Here is a 17,279-nt window from a genome sequence, read left to right as displayed (position 1 = left end):
TGAGACATGATGCCACGGGGACTCAAACATATTATTTGAGCATTCTGAAGACACTCAAGTAGTATCTGAGAACGATTGGGTAACATCTTATCCAAGCACGATCACTCTTCAGTATTAGCTACGACTCCTAGCTTTGCATCCTCTGCAAATTTTATTAGTTTACTTTCAGTTCCCTTACCTACATCATTTATTAAAAATGTTGAACAACACTGGGGCAAGGGTCAATTGGAAGTGCAACCATTTATTACCACTCTTTGAGTGTGTTCACTCAACCAGTTATGAATCTGCTTAACCGTAACATTGTCAATCCCATACTTGGTCATTTTTCAATAAGGATAGTATGAGATACCTCAGCAAAGCATTTGATAAAGTCAAGATAAACTACATCTATCGCTTTTCCCTGATCCATCCAGTCAGTGATTACATCACAGAAGGAAATTAGATTAGTCTGGCATGATTTGTTTGCTACAAACCAATGTGGGCTCTAGCTAATTACTCTATTCTTATCCCAGTACTTACACAGATGCTGTTTAATACGTTGTTCAAAGATATTTCCTGATATAGAAGTAATACTCACTGGACAGTAATTTCCTGGCTCCATCTTCTTTCCTTTTTTGAAGATAGGGACAACATTTGCCCTTCTCCAATCTTCTGGAACTTATCCTGTACTCAGGGATTTTTCAAAGATTCTGGATATTGGTTCTGCAATTTCCTCTGCTGTCTCTTTCAGTACCTTGGGAAGTAATTCATTTGGACCAGGAGATTTAAATTCAACTAAATTAGCTAAGTGTTCCCTCACCATCTTTTTGTTCATAGATAGTGTGGATTGTTTTATTCCTTTCTAGAGAACACAGATGCAAAATAGGAATTTAAAAGTTGTCCTTTTCAACATTATTTTTGACCACTTCACCCTTTTCATCCTGTAAAAATCCTTTAGCATCTTTGACTTTGTATTGCTTTTGACATACCCCCCAAATCCTCTTTTATTGCTTTTGGTCTCCTTTGCAAGCTTCACTTCAATACTGGCTTTAGCTCTTCTAATGCTTGCCCTGCTTTCTATGCATGCAGCATTATATTCTTCATTAGATATGACCCTATCTTTCCATTTGATATACATTTTTTTCCTTTTTAGCAAGTATTTAAGCTTCATGTTCATCAATCCTGGTTTCTTTAAATGGTTCATATTCTTCCCTTCTTTCGAGATTGTTACTGATTCTGCAGTGAGAATTTCATTTAGCAAAATCTCAAATCTTTTTGGGACATTTTTGTCCTTCAGAACATACAGCCATTGCACCATTATTACCCTCTTTCTGAGTTAATTAAAATTTGACATTCTGAAGTTCAACCTGAAAGTCTGAGTCCTTGCAGATCTTCCTCCACATGTAATCCAAAATTCAAGGATAGCACGATTGCTGCCTACTACATTCCCAGCCACTTTTACTTCCTCATCCATTTCCACCCTGTTAGTAACAATTAGGTCTAGGATGCCAGATTCTCTTGTTCTCTCTTCTATGTTTTGAAAGTTAAAGTTGTCAGCAAGAGAAGATCAGAATCTGGACCCATTACTTTTACCTGAGAGAGATTCCCAACAAATATCTGGATACTTAACATCTCCCATAATCACTGTCATAGTTTTTTGCGAACAAAGACATCTGATATATAAAAAAAAAAGTTCATCCATTTCTTCAGTCTGTCCAGGTGGCCTATGTTTTTGTAAGAAAACCCTATGACTGGTTGTTATATATTTATTGGATAGGAGATAGTCAGTTTTCACAAAAGACAATTGTTTTAGTTGACACCTAAAGAGGTGTAAAAGTAAGAGGCGTAAAAAGAAGGTGTAAAAAAAAGAAGAGAAAAACAATGTACAGAAGGAAAAACAACTGCTATTCAGATAGCACTATCAAATTACATGAATAATATCAATATATAGTAAAGGAAAATTACCGGCAGTCTCTTAATCCAATCCCCATACTGAGTTTCCTAAAACCACTGGTGCAATTCACTCCAACATTAAAGGAACATGCCTTGCATTCTGTTTTGGTAGTAATTATCTGTTTTTCATCACACCGGTTCTTTATCTGTGTTAGAACAGTAAATACATTTTAGCTATGAGCAAAGAAAAGAAATCATCAATTTTATAACATTTTTCTTTAATTCTTTTTATGCTCAGCAAATATATGTATAATAAATCATAAGACCCAAACCTTCCTGCTAACCTTTCACCGCTCCCTGCTGAACCAAGTAAATTATAGCTTAACCCCTTAGTGACAGAGCCAATTTGTACTTAATGACCAAGCCAATTTTTACAATTCTGACCACTCTTCACTTTATGAGGTTATAACTCTGCGACGCCTCAACGGATCCCACTGATTCTGAGATTGTTTTTTCATGACATATTGTACTGCTAGTGGTAAAATTTCTTCAATATGACTTGCATTTATTTATAAAAAAAAAATGGAAATTGGGCAAAAGTTTTGAAAATTTAGCAATTTTCAAACTTTTAATTTTAGTACCCTTAAATCAGAGAGTCATATCTCACAAAATAGTTAATAAATAACATTTCCCACATGTCTACTTTATATCAGCACAATTTTGAAAAAGTATTTTTTTGTTAGGAAATTATAAGGGTTAAAAGTTGATCAGAGATTTCTCATTTTTCCAACAAAATTTACAAAACCATTTTTCTTAGGGACCAACTCACATTTGAAGTGAGTTTGGGGTTCAATATGACAGAAAATACCCAAAAGTCACACCATTCTAAAAACTGCACCCCTCAAGGTGCACAAAACCAGATTCAAGAAATGTATTAACCCTTCAGGTGCTTCACGAGAACTAAAGCAATGTGGAAGAAAAAAATGAACATTTTACTTTTTTCACTAAATATTTACTTTGGAACCAAAATTTTTTATTTTCACAAGGGTATGTGGAGAAAATGGACCACAAAATTTCTTGTTCAATTTCTCCTGAGTACGCCGATACCCTAAATGTGGAGGAAAGCCACTGTTTGAGAGCATGGCAGGGCTCAGAAGGGAGGAAGCACTGGTTATTTTTTAACGCAAAATTGGCTGTAATCAATGGCGGGCACCATGTCGTGTTTGGAGACCCCCTGATGTACCTAAACAGTGGAAATGCCCCACTTCTAACTCCAACCCTAACACAGCCCTAAACCCAACCACAACCCCAACACACCCCTAACCCTAATCCCAACCCTAATCATAACCCTAACCACAACCCTAACCTCACCACCACCCTTCTCCAACACCATAACCCTAACACCAACAAAACCGTAACCCCATCCCTAGCTCCAACCCTAACCCTAGCCCCAACCCTAACCCTAGCTTTAACCCCAATCCTAACCCTAGCCCCAAATCTAGCCATAGATTAACCCTAACCCTAGTTCTAACCCTAGCACCAATCCTAACCCTAGCCACAACCCTAACCCTGGCCCAACCCTAACCCTAGCACCAATCCTAACCCTAGCTCAACCCTAACCCTAGCTCTAACCCTAGCACCAACCCTAAATCTATCACCAATTCTAACTGTAGCCCAACCCTAACCCTAGCTCTAACACCAATGCTAACCCTAGCCCAATCTTAACCCTAGCTCTAACCCTAGCACCAATCTAAACCCTAGCCACAATCATAACCCTAGCCTAACCCTAACCCTAGCTCTAACCCTAGCACCAATCCTAACCCTATCCACAACCCTAACCCTAGCCTTACCTTAGCTCTAAATCTAGCCCAACCCTAACCCTAGCACAATCCTAACCCTAGCTCAACCCTAACCCTAGCACCAACCCTAACTCTAGCACCAATTCTAACTGTAGCCCAACCCTAACCCTAGCTCTAACCCCAATGCTAACCCTAACCCTAGCCTAAGCCTAACCCTAGCTCTAACCCTAGCACCAATCCTAACCCTAGCCCAACCCTAACCCTAGCTCTAACCCCAACCCTAACCCTAGCCTCAACCCTAACCCTAGCTCTAACCCCAAACCTAACCCAAAAATTCCAGTCTGCACATGCTGCAGCAACTGTGGCAGCAGTGATGAGCCCTAGTGCAGTATATCCTTTTGCATAGCCTGGGCCAATGCAGTGCGGACATGGTGCAAATCATGCTTGCGGAGTGGGCACAGATGAAGAACCTCTGCACCCTTCTGCACAGTTTCAAAATGGCTACTAAGATGGTTAGCACTGATGCATCACTATTACGGTTATTTACTTGCTGGAGCAGAAGTTAAATAGTTGGTGGGAGGAGTCAGTGGTCCCAGAGGAAGAGGAGGAAGCAGAGGAAGATGCAGAAGAGATAACAATATCTCTCATGGTAACAGACAATCTGTTAGTGAAGGTGCAGGAACAGAGAAAGAAATGGAGGATGAAGAGGTGAGTGGTTCACAAAAGTCAGGAGATGAAGAGGATAATGATCCCCTCACTGCTGTCTGTGGTTGGCGCGAGGGGACGGAAGAAGTAAGCTTGAGTATTGTAAGGAGGTTGCTTTCCCTGCTCCTTGCCTGGAACCACTTAGTCAGACAGCTGGGTTGTTGGGGGGAAGACTTTCTGCCCTGGACAGAGGGGACCAGGTGACTGCTGAGAAAAGAGCGGGAGAGCAGAGAGAAGGCAGCGCGCCAAAGAGAGGGCAGGCTGCAGCGCCGTGCTCCCCTAAAGGTACTGCTCCCTGTGAGGGCACTGAGGCTGAGATACCTGTTGTGAATTTACCTTTTGGCTCCCTCTAGTGGTTACTAGTGATTTGACTCTGGGTATGTCATTCATCCCTTGTATGCTCACCTGGGTCGTTAGGTCAGGGGTGTTGCTATATAAGCTCCCTGGACCTTCAGTTCAATGCCTGGCAACGTTGTAATCAGAGCTAATCTGTTGTGCTCTTGTCTACTGATCCTGGTTCCTGCTAAATTAAGCTAAGTCTGCTTTCTTGCTTTTTGCTATTTGTTTTTGTTTGCATTTTTGTCCAGCTTGTACATAATCTGTATCCTAACCTTGCTGGAAGCTCTAGGGAGGCTGGAGTTCTCCCCCCGGGCCGTTAGACGGTTCGGGGGTTCTTGTATCTCCAGTGTGGAATTTTGTTAGGGTTTTTGTTGACCATATAAGTTATCTTACTACATTCTGCTATTAGTAAGTGGGCCTCTCTTTGCTAAACCTAGTTCATCTCTGTGTTTGTCATTTCCTCTTACCTCACCGTTATTATTTGTGGGGGGCTTGTATCCGACTTTTGGGGTCTATTCTCTGGAGGCAAGAGAGGTCTTTGTTTTCCTCTTCTAGGGGTAGTTAGTCCTCCGGCTGGCGCGAGACATCTAGCGACCAACGTAGGCATGTTCCCCGGCTACTTCTAGTGTTGGCGTTAGGTGTAGTTATATGGTCAACCCAGTTACCACTGCCCTATGAGCTGGATTTTTGTACGTCGCAGACTTACTTGTTCCTCTGAGACCCTCGCCATTGGGGTCATAACAGTTTGCCAGGCCAGTATTAAATGTTAAATGCATTGCAGAAGCGGGATTATAAGAAAGAAAGTTCTGAGTTTTTTTTTCTCTCTCTCATTTTTTTTTCTTTTCCCCTTTACCTCTGAGTGGCTTGTGTTTGCTGCAGACATGAATGTCTTGATTACAAGTGTGGATCAGCTTGCTGCTCGTGTGCAGGGCATACAAGAGTATGTTATCAGAAATCCTGTGTCAGAACCTAAGATACCGATTCCTGAACCGTTTTCCGGAGACCGATTTAAATTTAGAAATTTCAGGAATAATTGTAAATTGTTTTTGTCCCTGAAACCCTGTTCATCTGGAGACTCCGCTCAGCAAGTAAAAATTGTTATTTCTTTTTTACGGGGCGACCCTCAGGATTGGGCTTTCTCGCTGGCGCCAGGAGATCCGGCATTGGCTGACATTGATGCGTTTTTTCTGGCGCTTGGTTTGCTTTATGAGGAACCCAATCTTGAGATTCAGGCAGAAAAAGCCTTGCTGGCGATGTCTCAGGGCCAGGACGAGGCTGAAGTGTATTGCCAAAAATTTCGGAAATGGTCCGTGCTGACCCAGTGGAACGAGTGTGCATTGGCTGCAAATTTTAGAAATGGCCTTTCTGAAGCCATTAAGAATGTGATGGTGGGTTTTCCCAGTCCCACAGGTCTGAATGATTCTATGGCCCTGGCTATTCAAATCGACCGGCGGTTGCGGGAGCGCAAGACCGCAAATTCCCTCATGGTGTTGTCTGAACAGGCACCTGATTTAATGCAATGTGATAGAATCCTGACTAGAAATGAGCGGAAAATTCATAGACGCCAGAATGGCTTGTGTTACTACTGTGGTGATTCTACACGTTATCTCAGCATGCTCTAAACGTCTTACTAAGGTTGTTAGTCCGGTCGCCATTGGTAATTTGCAACCTAAGTTTATTCTATCTGTAACTTTGATTTGCTCACTGTCATCGTATCCTGTCATGGCGTTTGTGGACTCAGGTGCTGCCCTGAGCCTTATGGATCTGTCATTTGCCAAGCGCTGCGGATTTGTTCTTGAGCCATTGGAAAATCCTATCCCTCTTAGGGGTATTGATTCTACGCCATTGGCAAAAAATAAACCGCAGTTTTGGACACAGGTTACCATGTGCATGACTCCCGAACATCGGGAGGTAATACGTTTTCTTGTTCTGCATAAAATGCATGATTTGGTTGTTTTGGGTTTGCCATGGTTACAGACCCATAATCCAGTCTTGGACTGGAAGGCTATGTCAGTGTCAAGTTGGGGCTGCCATGGAATTCATGGAGATTCCCTGCCCTTGTCTATTGCTTCTTCTACGCCTTCGGAAGTTCCGGCGTATTTGTCTGATTATCAGGATGTCTTCAGCGAGTCTAAGTCCAGTGCACTGCCTCCTCATAGGGGATGTGACTGTGCAATAGATTTGATTCCTGGCAGTAAGTTTCCTAAGGGGAGACTGTTTAATCTGTCGGTACCTGAACATACCGCGATGCGTTCATATATCAAGGAGTCTCTTGAGAAGGGGCATATCCGTCCTTCTTCTTCCCCTCTTGGTGCGGGATTCTTTTTTGTGGCCAAAAAGGACGGATCTTTGAGGCCTTGTATTGACTATCGGCTTTTAAATAAGATCACTGTCAAATTTCAGTATCCTTTGCCGCTGTTGTCAGATTTGTTTGCCCGGATTAAAGGTGCCAAGTGGTTCACCAAGATAGACCTTCGTGGTGCGTACAACCTTGTGCGTATTAGGCAGGGCGATGAATGGAAAACCGCATTCAATACGCCCGAAGGTCATTTTGAGTACTTGGTGATGCCATTTGGGCTCTCTAATGCCCCTTCAGTTTTTCAGTCCTTCATGCATGACATTTTCCGGAAGTATCTGGATAAATTTTTGATTGTTTATCTGGATGATATTCTGTTTTTTTCTGATGATTGGGACTCGCATGTGGAGCAGGTCAGGATGGTTTTTGAGATTCTGCGTGAAAATTCTTTGTTTGTAAAAGGCTCAAAGTGTCTCTTTGGTGTACAGAAGGTTCCCTTTTTGGGGTTCATTTTTTCCCCTTCTGCTGTGGAGATGGATCCAGTCAAGGTCCGAGCTATTCATGATTGGACTCAACCCTCGTCAGTTAAGAGTCTTCAGAAGTTCTTGGGTTTTGCTAACTTCTACCGTCGTTTTATCGCAAATTTCTCTAGCATTGTTAAACCGCTGACGGATATGACCAAGAAAGGCTCTGATGTAGCTAACTGGGCTCCTGCTGCCGTGGAGGCTTTCCAGGAGTTGAAACGCCGATTTACTTCGGCACCTGTTTTGTGCCAGCCTGACGTCTCACTTCCCTTTCAGGTTGAGGTGGATGCTTCGGAGATTGGGGCAGGGGCCGTTTTGTCGCAGAGAGGCCCTGGTTGCTCTACTATGAGGCCTTGTGCCTTTTTCTCTAGGAAGTTTTCGCCGGCAGAGCGAAATTATGATGTGGGCAATCGGGAGTTGTTGGCCATGAAGTGGGCATTTGAGGAGTGGCGTCATTGGCTCGAGGGTGCTAAGCATCGTGTGGTGGTCTTGACTGATCACAAAAATCTGATGTATCTCGAGTCTGCTAAACGCCTGAATCCTAGACAGGCCCGCTGGTCATTGTTTTTCTCCCGTTTTGACTTTGTGGTCTCGTATTTACCAGGTTCTAAGAATGTGAAGGCCGATGCTCTGTCTAGGAGCTTTGTGCCTGATGCTCCTGCAGTCGCTGAACCTGTGGGTATTCTTAAGGAAGGAGTTATCGTGTCTGCTATTTCTCCAGATCTGCGACGTGTGTTGCAGAGATTTCAGGCTGGTAGGCCTGACTCTTGTCCACCTGACAGATTGTTTGTGCCTGCTAGATGGACCAGCAGAGTCATTTCCGAGGTTCATTCCTCGGTGTTGGCAGGGCACCCGGGAATTTTTGGCACCAGAGATCTGGTGGCCAGGTCCTTTTGGTGGCCTTCCTTGTCAAGGGATGTGCGGTCATTTGTGCAGTCCTGTGGTACTTGTGCCCGAGCTAAGCCTTGTTGCTCTCATGCCAGCGGGTTGCTCTTGCCCTTGCCTGTCCCGAAGAGACCTTGGACACACATCTCTATGGATTTCATTTCGGATCTTCCGGTGTCTCAGGGCATGTCTGTCATCTGGGTGATATGTGATCGTTTCTCCAAGATGGTCCATCTGGTTCCTTTGCCTAAGCTGCCTTCCTCTTCTGATCTGGTTCCTGTGTTCTTCCAGAACGTGGTTCGTTTGCACGGCATTCCTGAGAATATTGTGTCGGACAGAGGATCCCAGTTTGTTTCCAGGTTCTGGCGATCCTTTTGTGGTAGGATGGGCATTGATTTGTCGTTTTCGTCCGCTTTCCATCCCCAGACTAACGGACAAACGGAGCGAACTAATCAGACTCTGGAGGCTTATTTGAGGTGTTTTGTCTCTTCTGATCAGGATGATTGGGTGACCTTCTTGCCGTTGGCTGAATTTGCCCTTAATAATCGGGCTAGTTCCGCCACCTTGGTTTCGCCATTTTTCTGCAACTCTGGTTTCCATCCTCGTTTTTCCTCGGGACATGTGGAGCCTTCTGACTGTCCTGGGGTGGATTCCGTGGTGGATAGGTTGCAGCGGATCTGGAGTCATGTGGTGGACAACTTGAAGTTGTCACAGGAGAAGGCTCAGCGTTTTGCCAACCGCCGCCGCGGTGTGGGTTCCCGACTTCGCGTTGGGGATTTGGTATGGCTGTCTTCTCGATTTGTTCCTATGAAGGTCTCCTCTCCCAAATTTAAGCCTCGCTTCATTGGTCCTTACAAGATATTGGAAATCATTAATCCTGTATCCTTTCGCCTGGATCTTCCGGTGTCGTTTGCCATTCACAACGTATTTCATAGGTCCTTGTTGCGGCGGTACGTTGTGCCTGTGGTTCCTTCTGCTGAGCCTCCTGCTCCGGTGTTGGTTGAGGGCGAGTTGGAGTACGTGGTGGAGAAGATCTTAGATTCTCGTCTCTCCAGGCGGAGGCTTCAGTACCTGGTCAAGTGGAAGGGCTATGGTCAGGAGGATAATTCCTGGGTGGTTGCCTCTGATGTGCATGCGGCCGATTTAGTTCGTGCCTTTCACGCCGCTCATCCTGATCGCCCTGGTGGTCTTGGTGAGGGTTCGGTGACCCCTCACTAAGGGGGGGGTACTGTTGTGAATTTACCTTTTGGCTCCCTCTAGTGGTTACTAGTGATTTGACTCTGGGTATGTCATTCATCCCTTGTATGCTCACCTGGGTCGTTAGGTCAGGGGTGTTGCTATATAAGCTCCCTGGACCTTCAGTTCAATGCCTGGCAACGTTGTAATCAGAGCTAATCTGTTGTGCTCTTGTCTACTGATCCTGGTTCCTGCTAAATTAAGCTAAGTCTGCTTTCTTGCTTTTTGCTATTTGTTTTTGTTTGCATTTTTGTCCAGCTTGTACATAATCTGTATCCTAACCTTGCTGGAAGCTCTAGGGAGGCTGGAGTTCTCCCCCCGGGCCGTTAGACGGTTCGGGGGTTCTTGTATCTCCAGTGTGGAATTTTGTTAGGGTTTTTGTTGACCATATAAGTTATCTTACTACATTCTGCTATTAGTAAGTGGGCCTCTCTTTGCAAAACCTAGTTCATCTCTGTGTTTGTCATTTCCTCTTACCTCACCGTTATTATTTGTGGGGGGCTTGTATCCGACTTTTGGGGTCTATTCTCTGGAGGCAAGAGAGGTCTTTGTTTTCCTCTTCTAGGGGTAGTTAGTCCTCCGGCTGGCGCGAGACATCTAGCGACCAACGTAGGCATGTTCCCCGGCTACTTCTAGTGTTGGCGTTAGGTGTAGTTATATGGTCAACCCAGTTACCACTGCCCTATGAGCTGGATTTTTGTACATCGCAGACTTACTTGTTCCTCTGAGACCCTCGCCATTGGGGTCATAACAGATACCCACCAGAGTGAAGGCTGGATGTGAGGGTGTAGACTCGGAAGCCTCCTGAATCAGAGACAGTGACTCGGGTGCAGCCCTGGTGACCACAGTGACAAGCAAAGATCCCTGAGTGTGATAAGTAACTGCCCAGTGTGTGTGTGACATGTTACTACAGAGAAACTGCCAGGCTAACATACAGAGACTTCTGTGCAGCAGTGAACGAGACTGTGCTACTTCCTGATTTCAGTTTCACGTTGAAGAGAAAAGTCTTAACCCCGGAGTTTCCAGGAAACAGAGAAGAGACTTCTATTCCCTGGTCTCCGCAGTATCAGTACAGAGACTGTGAGAGACTTAACAGTGTGGAGCCCCTGATTCCTGGCTGTGCTGTAAAAGCTAAAGACTTCATCTTGTGAGTACATGAAAGCGGACTCTGCTGGTGACTGTACCCACGCTGGAATTAGGACCCTCCAGTCAGGACCTCCCTGGACTGATAAGTTACAAGAACACTTGTTAACCCTTTTGTTCTCGCTTAACTGTTTACTGTTTGATTTACCTCTATTAACCCCCTGTTTACTCCCTGCGAGGAGAATCTTACTCCTGTTAATAAATTCCCCTCAACAGTTGGTCTGTCTGTTCCGTGGTGACATACGCAACCCTGCACCCTATTACACTATTACCTTGACACCAACACACCATAGACTTGGACCTCATGGAAGCGCCTGACACATGAGCGCCTTCTTGATGCACTATCTGCAACATGATGCCCGTATTCTTAGGGTTAGAAATAGTGCTGACTATTGGGTTGCCACTCTGTTAGATCCACAGTACAAGAGTAAATTTTGGCAGATGTTTCCCCCCTTCAAAGGGACGTGCGCACGCTGGAGTATCGAAACACGCTTGTAGACAATCTTAATAGTGGTTTTCCCCAAGATAGCAGTGATGCACACAGTGCGCATCGCAGCTTTAGACTTCCAACCCCGGGAACGTCGAGTCATCAACACAAAAACATTAGCAGCAGCAGTGTAAGTGGCAGAAGCAATTTTTGTGAGTAATTTTACAGATATTGTAGACCAGCCCGTGCACAAGCAGAAGAGAGTACAAGTCTGACACGTTGTGAGCGACTGGAGAGGATGGTGCTGTAGCATCTCGAGCTCAATATCAATGACATCAGGGGGTTTGGACCCCTTTGCATTTTCGTCTTCAAAAATGGAAGAGTGACCTGAGCTCGCCTGTCATGCCTTGGAGGTTTTAGGCACATAGAAGGAAGGCTGATAGCACTCACTAAAGGTGGACGCCCGTTCTCACTCCAAGGAACCCACTTGGAAAATCAGCAACTTAAGAATAGAATGAGAGCAGTGTCCAATCCAGGTGATGAATTTCCAAAAAGATTTATTCCGCCATAGACATACAACATTTCGACCTGTAACATGTCTTTATCAAGTATGTGCCTTGGAGGTTTTGTTATGCCCGGCTGGCAGCATTATCTAGGAACGTGTCTTCAGCGCTGCTGCTGGTGTCCTGAAGGATAAGCGCATCCGACTGTTCCTGGAAAGTGCCAACAAAAATTAAACTACCCAAAACAAACATTTTTCATTAAAAATAACTCATCTTTATTAGGTGAATTATAAAAAAGACACACAATTTAAAAAATTGAATTTAAAGGGGATTATTTTTACAGAGACAGACGTGGTAATCAATTATACAGTATATACATACAAGCAATTACATGAATCCACAGCTTATAGTATTAGACAATGTATAGTTACAACCAAATATATACAATAATATATGTAAACCATGTGGAGATAAAGAAATCCAGGCAAATCTCAGATGCTATGGCTCCATCTAGAGCTATGTGCAAATAGTGTAATGAAAAGGTAAGGTTTATCGTATGAAGGTATTCCTATAAAGGTTGAAATGACAAGAAGTGCACTGTGTTCATTAAATATTAGATAAATACATATAGAGATATATGTGAACCAACTGTACATATACCACTTAATATCACTTTGAAAGGTCAATAGATACTATGCACTTATAAATGAATAATGTATATACTGAGAGGGCACATAGCAAAATAAGTACATAAGGCCCCTTTCACACATCAGTTTTTTACCATCAGTCACAATCTGTTGGCTCAACAGATCCATCGCAGATTGTGAAAAACTGATGCGACCGATCCGTTTTTTGGATGGATCCGAGTAGCGGATCTGGCTAATTGGATTGGAGCATGCTCAGTTAAAAAAATGGAATCCGTCGCCGGATTCTGTCATTTGACGGATCCATCGCCATAGGCTTCCATTCTAGCAAACGATGGATGGTGACGGATCTGTTGCTGTCCGTTTTTTCAATGTGCACAAAAAACGTTACTTTGTCTGTTGTCTCCAGCTGCTGGCCAAACAATTTTCGACGGATCCGGCGAGCGACGGACGAAACGTGAGGCCATCCGTCACAATCCATCACTAATACAAGTCTAAGAACAAAACGGATCCGGCGGCATCAGTAGCCGGATCCATTTTTTTTTTAATTCGACGGCTTACGACTGATGGCAAAAAAGTGATGTGTGAAAGGGGCCTAACAGTGCATCATATTCCTGGAATAAGAACACGAAATATAAAGTGCAAGCAAGGGCTATATAGAATATTCTCACAGCCCTGTATAATGCCCCCATATTAACACCCCATTGTATGTCCCCCTTAACCCCACACATTGCATCATGGCCCCACACATTATGATACCCCCACAACCCACACACAGGGACATATGTATGATGCCCTCACAACCCTCCTTACATAGTCCAACACACAGTGGTGAGTGCCACACACAGTATGATGTCTCCCTATCACCCCCACACAATAAGACTGCCGCACGGATTCAACACAGTGTGATACCAGCACAGTCTTTCACACATTATGATGCCCCCCACACATGCCCCCACAGCACCACAAACACAGTTTGATCCCTACAGCTCCCACACGGTTTGATGTCCCCACAGTGACCTACCACACAGGATGATGGTCACCACAGCCCCTGCACATTATGATGACCCCTATACTGTATGATGGCCCCCACAGCCCCTTACACGGTATGATTTCCCCAACCAGTATGAAGGTCACCACAGCTCCCCCCACCGCAGTGTGCTGACCACCATAGTCCCCAACACAGTATGTGGGCTCCCACATAGTATGATACCACCATAGTCACCTCTACAAAGTATGATGCTCTTACAGTCCCGTCACACGGTATAAAGGCAACCACAGCCCCAATATGATGCGTTCAATAGACAACAGCGCTTTGGATGCAGTAAACATGCGCTGCGTCCAAAGCGCTGCCACTTTCGGATTATGTTCACCCAACCTTACAAGAGGAGGAGCATTCTCTACAATTTGGCAAAATAGGTCTACAACACTACAATCTATTTGTTGCATTTCAAGCTTAGAGAGTAACACAGACGTTGGCCAGTATGTGCTACTATAGTGCTCTAGCAAAGCAACAATATACATTTTTTTTGCAGAAATGTTATAAAAATTGTGGCAACATCTGCAACAAGAATTTAAGATAAAGGCACATATGCATATACCCATATAGTATTAACAAAATGTTGAGAACCCTAAAAAAATCCCTTTCTATTAAACCATAAAACTTAACTTTTAATGAGTAGACATTTAAAAATACCGAGGGTATGAAAAAGTCTAAAATTGTCCCTAATCTGCCTCTTAATTAAATTAATTCTTATAATTATGTGTAGGAATAAGCGTTGGATGACACCCCGAGGTGCTAACACTTATTGGCAGAATAGAACAAACAAGATTAAAGCACTGGTCCCTCCAACATGTTTGACCGCATTTGCAGCATTATCAGGTGATGGGACATTGGCATGAATGGCAACCAGCCAAACATACCAACTATACAGGCTCGCAGGCTCGGACTGGCCCACCGGAGAACCGGAGGATCCTCCGGTGGGCCCAGGCACAGACACCTGCTGGTAGGGCCCCCACTGCTCCAGGGCCCCCACTGCTCCAGGGCCCCCCCCCCCCTTGAAGACGATACTCACCAGGACCCTGCTCCAGCGATGGTCTCGGCGTCTGCACTGCAGCTCGTCCTGCTTGTGCAGTCACGTGGTACCGCTCATTAAGGCCATGAATATGCGCATATTCATGACCTTAATGACTGTATCACATGACCACACAAGCAGGAAGCAGATGCGATGCTGCGCCGCCGCCGGGAGTCGGGACAGAGCGCGAGGGATGTCGGCATGGCCGTGCAGTGTGTGGGACAGGTGAGTATGAGGACGGGGGTACTGGGGGCTGAAGGAGGACATAAGCCGGCGCGCGGTGCGGGTGCGGGTGCGGCGGCGGCGGGGGTAAGTCTGGGGAAGATTGCTGGTCACACTGGGGGCAGTGCTGTACACTGGGGCAATGCTGGACACTGGCGCAGATTGCTGGACAATGGGGCAGATAGATTTCTGGACACACTGGGGGCAATGCTGGACACTAGGGCAGATTGCTGGTCACACTGGGGGCAGTGCTGGACACTGGGGCAATGCTGGACACTGGGGCAATGCTGGACACTGAGGCAGATTGCTGGACACTGGGGCAGATTGCTGGTCACATTGGGGGCAGTGCTGGATACTGGGGCAGATTGCTGGACAATGGGGCAGCTAGATTGCTGGACACACTGGGGGCAATGCTGGACACTGGGGCAGATTGCTGGTCACACTGGGGGCAGTGCTGGACACTGGGGCAGATTGCTGGACAATGGGGCAGCTAGATTGCTGGACACACTGGGGGCAATGCTGGACACTGGGGCAGATTGCTGGACACACTGGGGGCAATGCTGGACACTGGGGCAGATTGCTGGACAATGGGGCAGATAGATTGCTGGACACACTGGGGGCAATGCTGGACACTGGGGCAGATTGCTGGTCACACTGGGGGCAGTGCTGTACACTGGGGCAATGCTGGACACTGGGGCAGATTGCTGGACACTGGGGCAGATTGCTGGTCACACTGGGGGCAGTGCTGGACACTGGGGCAATGCTGGACACTGGGGCAGATTGCTGGACACACTGGGGGACTGGGCAGATTGCTGGTCACACTGGGGGCAGTGCTGTACACTGGGGCAATGCTGGACAATGGGGCAGATTGCTGGACAATGGGGCAGATAGATTGCTGGACACACTGGGGGCAATGCTGGACACTGGGGCAGATTGCTGGTAACACTGGGGCAGTGCTGGACACTGGGGCAGTGCTGGACACTGGGGCAATGCTGGAAACTGGGGCAGATTGCTGGACACACTGGGGGACTGGGCAGATTGCTGGTCACACTGGGGGCAGTGCTGTACACTGGGGCAATGCTGGACAATGGGGCAGATTGCTGGACAATGGGGCAGATAGATTGCTGGACACACTGGGGGCAATGCTGGACACTGGGGCAGATTGCTGGTAACACTGGGGGCAGTGCTGGACACTGGGGCAGTGCTGGACACTGGGGCAGATTGCTGGACACTGGGGCAGATTGCTGGTCACACTGGGGCAATGCTGGACACTGGGGCAGATTGCTGGAAAATGGGGCAGATAGATTGCTGGACACACTGGGGGCAATGCTGGACACTGGGGCAGATTGCTGGTCACACTGGGGGCAGTGCTGTACACTGGGGCAGATTGCTGGACACTGGGGCAGATTGCTGGTCACACTGGGGGCAGTGCTGTACACTGGGGGCAGTGCTGTACACTGGGGCAGATTGCTGGACACTGGGGCAGATTGCTGGTCACACTGGGGGCAGTGCTGGACACTGGGGCAATGCTGGACACTGGGGCAGATTGCTGGACACACTGGGGGCAATGCTGGACACGGGCAGATTGCTGGACACACTGGGGGCAATGCAGGACACTGGGGCAGATTGCTGGACACACTGGGGGCAATGCTGGACACTGGGGCAGATTGCTGGACACACTGGGGGCAATGCTGGACACTGGGGCAGATTGCTGGACACACTGGGGGCAATGCTGGACACTGGGGCAGATTGCTGGACACACTGGGGGCAGTGCTGGACACTGGGGCAGATTGCTGGACACACTGGGGGCAGTGCTGGACATACTGGGGCAGATTGCTGGACACACTGGGGGTAATATGCTGGACACACTGGGGCAGATTGCTGGACACACTGTCTGGGGGCAATGCTGGACACTCTGGGGTAATATGCTGGACACACTGGGGCAGATTTCGGGACACACTGGGGCAATATGCTTGACATACTGGGGAAGATTGCTGGACACACTGTCTGGGGGCAATGCTGGACATACTGGGGCAGATTGCTGGACACACTGGGGGCAGGACTGGAGGCATGGGCAGAATGTAGACACGGGGCATGATTGGAGACACAGGGCAGAATGAAAGACATGGGGCAGGATTGGATCATGGGGCAGGATGGATACGAAGGAGACAGAATGGGGCAGGATGGGGAGATCATATGGGGTAGAATGGATACTCATGAGGGCAGGATGCGAGAACATATGGCTGGAGCCAGGAATGAGATAAACGGGGCCAGGATGGGGAATATTATTACCATAGGGGCTAATTAAGGGATATTATTACTGCAGTGATGTATTTATTTTATTTTTTGAGTATACTGTTTTAAATGGGGGGGTGGTCCTGTTAGTGTGCAGAGTAACACTATATCGCCTTTTTTTCTTCATGTGGTGTAATGTAGAAGTTGTGAAAAATTAAGTAATGTGTTCGGCAAGCGGAGCTCGAGATAACTGTGTTATTTCCTGCAGAAACGAGTCCTGGCTGGATGAAGTGACGGCGGTCTGTGCTGGATGAAAGATGAAGGACTTCACCTAGAGACGTCACTGGAGAGTCAGTGTTACCTATACACTGACA

The 17,279-nt window shown here is 46.4% G+C and overlaps 1 protein-coding gene across 1 annotated transcript in view; it reads right to left on the bottom strand.

The window, feature by feature from the left end:
- Positions 1-17,279, bottom strand: part of STAB2 (stabilin 2) — a 290,752-nt gene that overhangs the window by 262,340 nt on the left and 11,133 nt on the right. Inside the window, exon 2 of the mRNA XM_077265634.1 lies at positions 1,945-2,078. Coding sequence (XP_077121749.1) covers positions 1,945-2,078 — 134 coding nt within the window. The remainder of the gene's footprint in view (positions 1-1,944; positions 2,079-17,279) is intronic.

Source organism: Ranitomeya variabilis, chromosome 5 (assembly GCF_051348905.1).
Source record: "Ranitomeya variabilis isolate aRanVar5 chromosome 5, aRanVar5.hap1, whole genome shotgun sequence".
Classification (NCBI taxonomy): Eukaryota; Metazoa; Chordata; class Amphibia; order Anura; family Dendrobatidae; genus Ranitomeya; species Ranitomeya variabilis.
The sequence above is the reverse complement of the archived record's forward strand: the minus strand, read 5'-3'. Positions and strand labels throughout refer to the sequence as shown.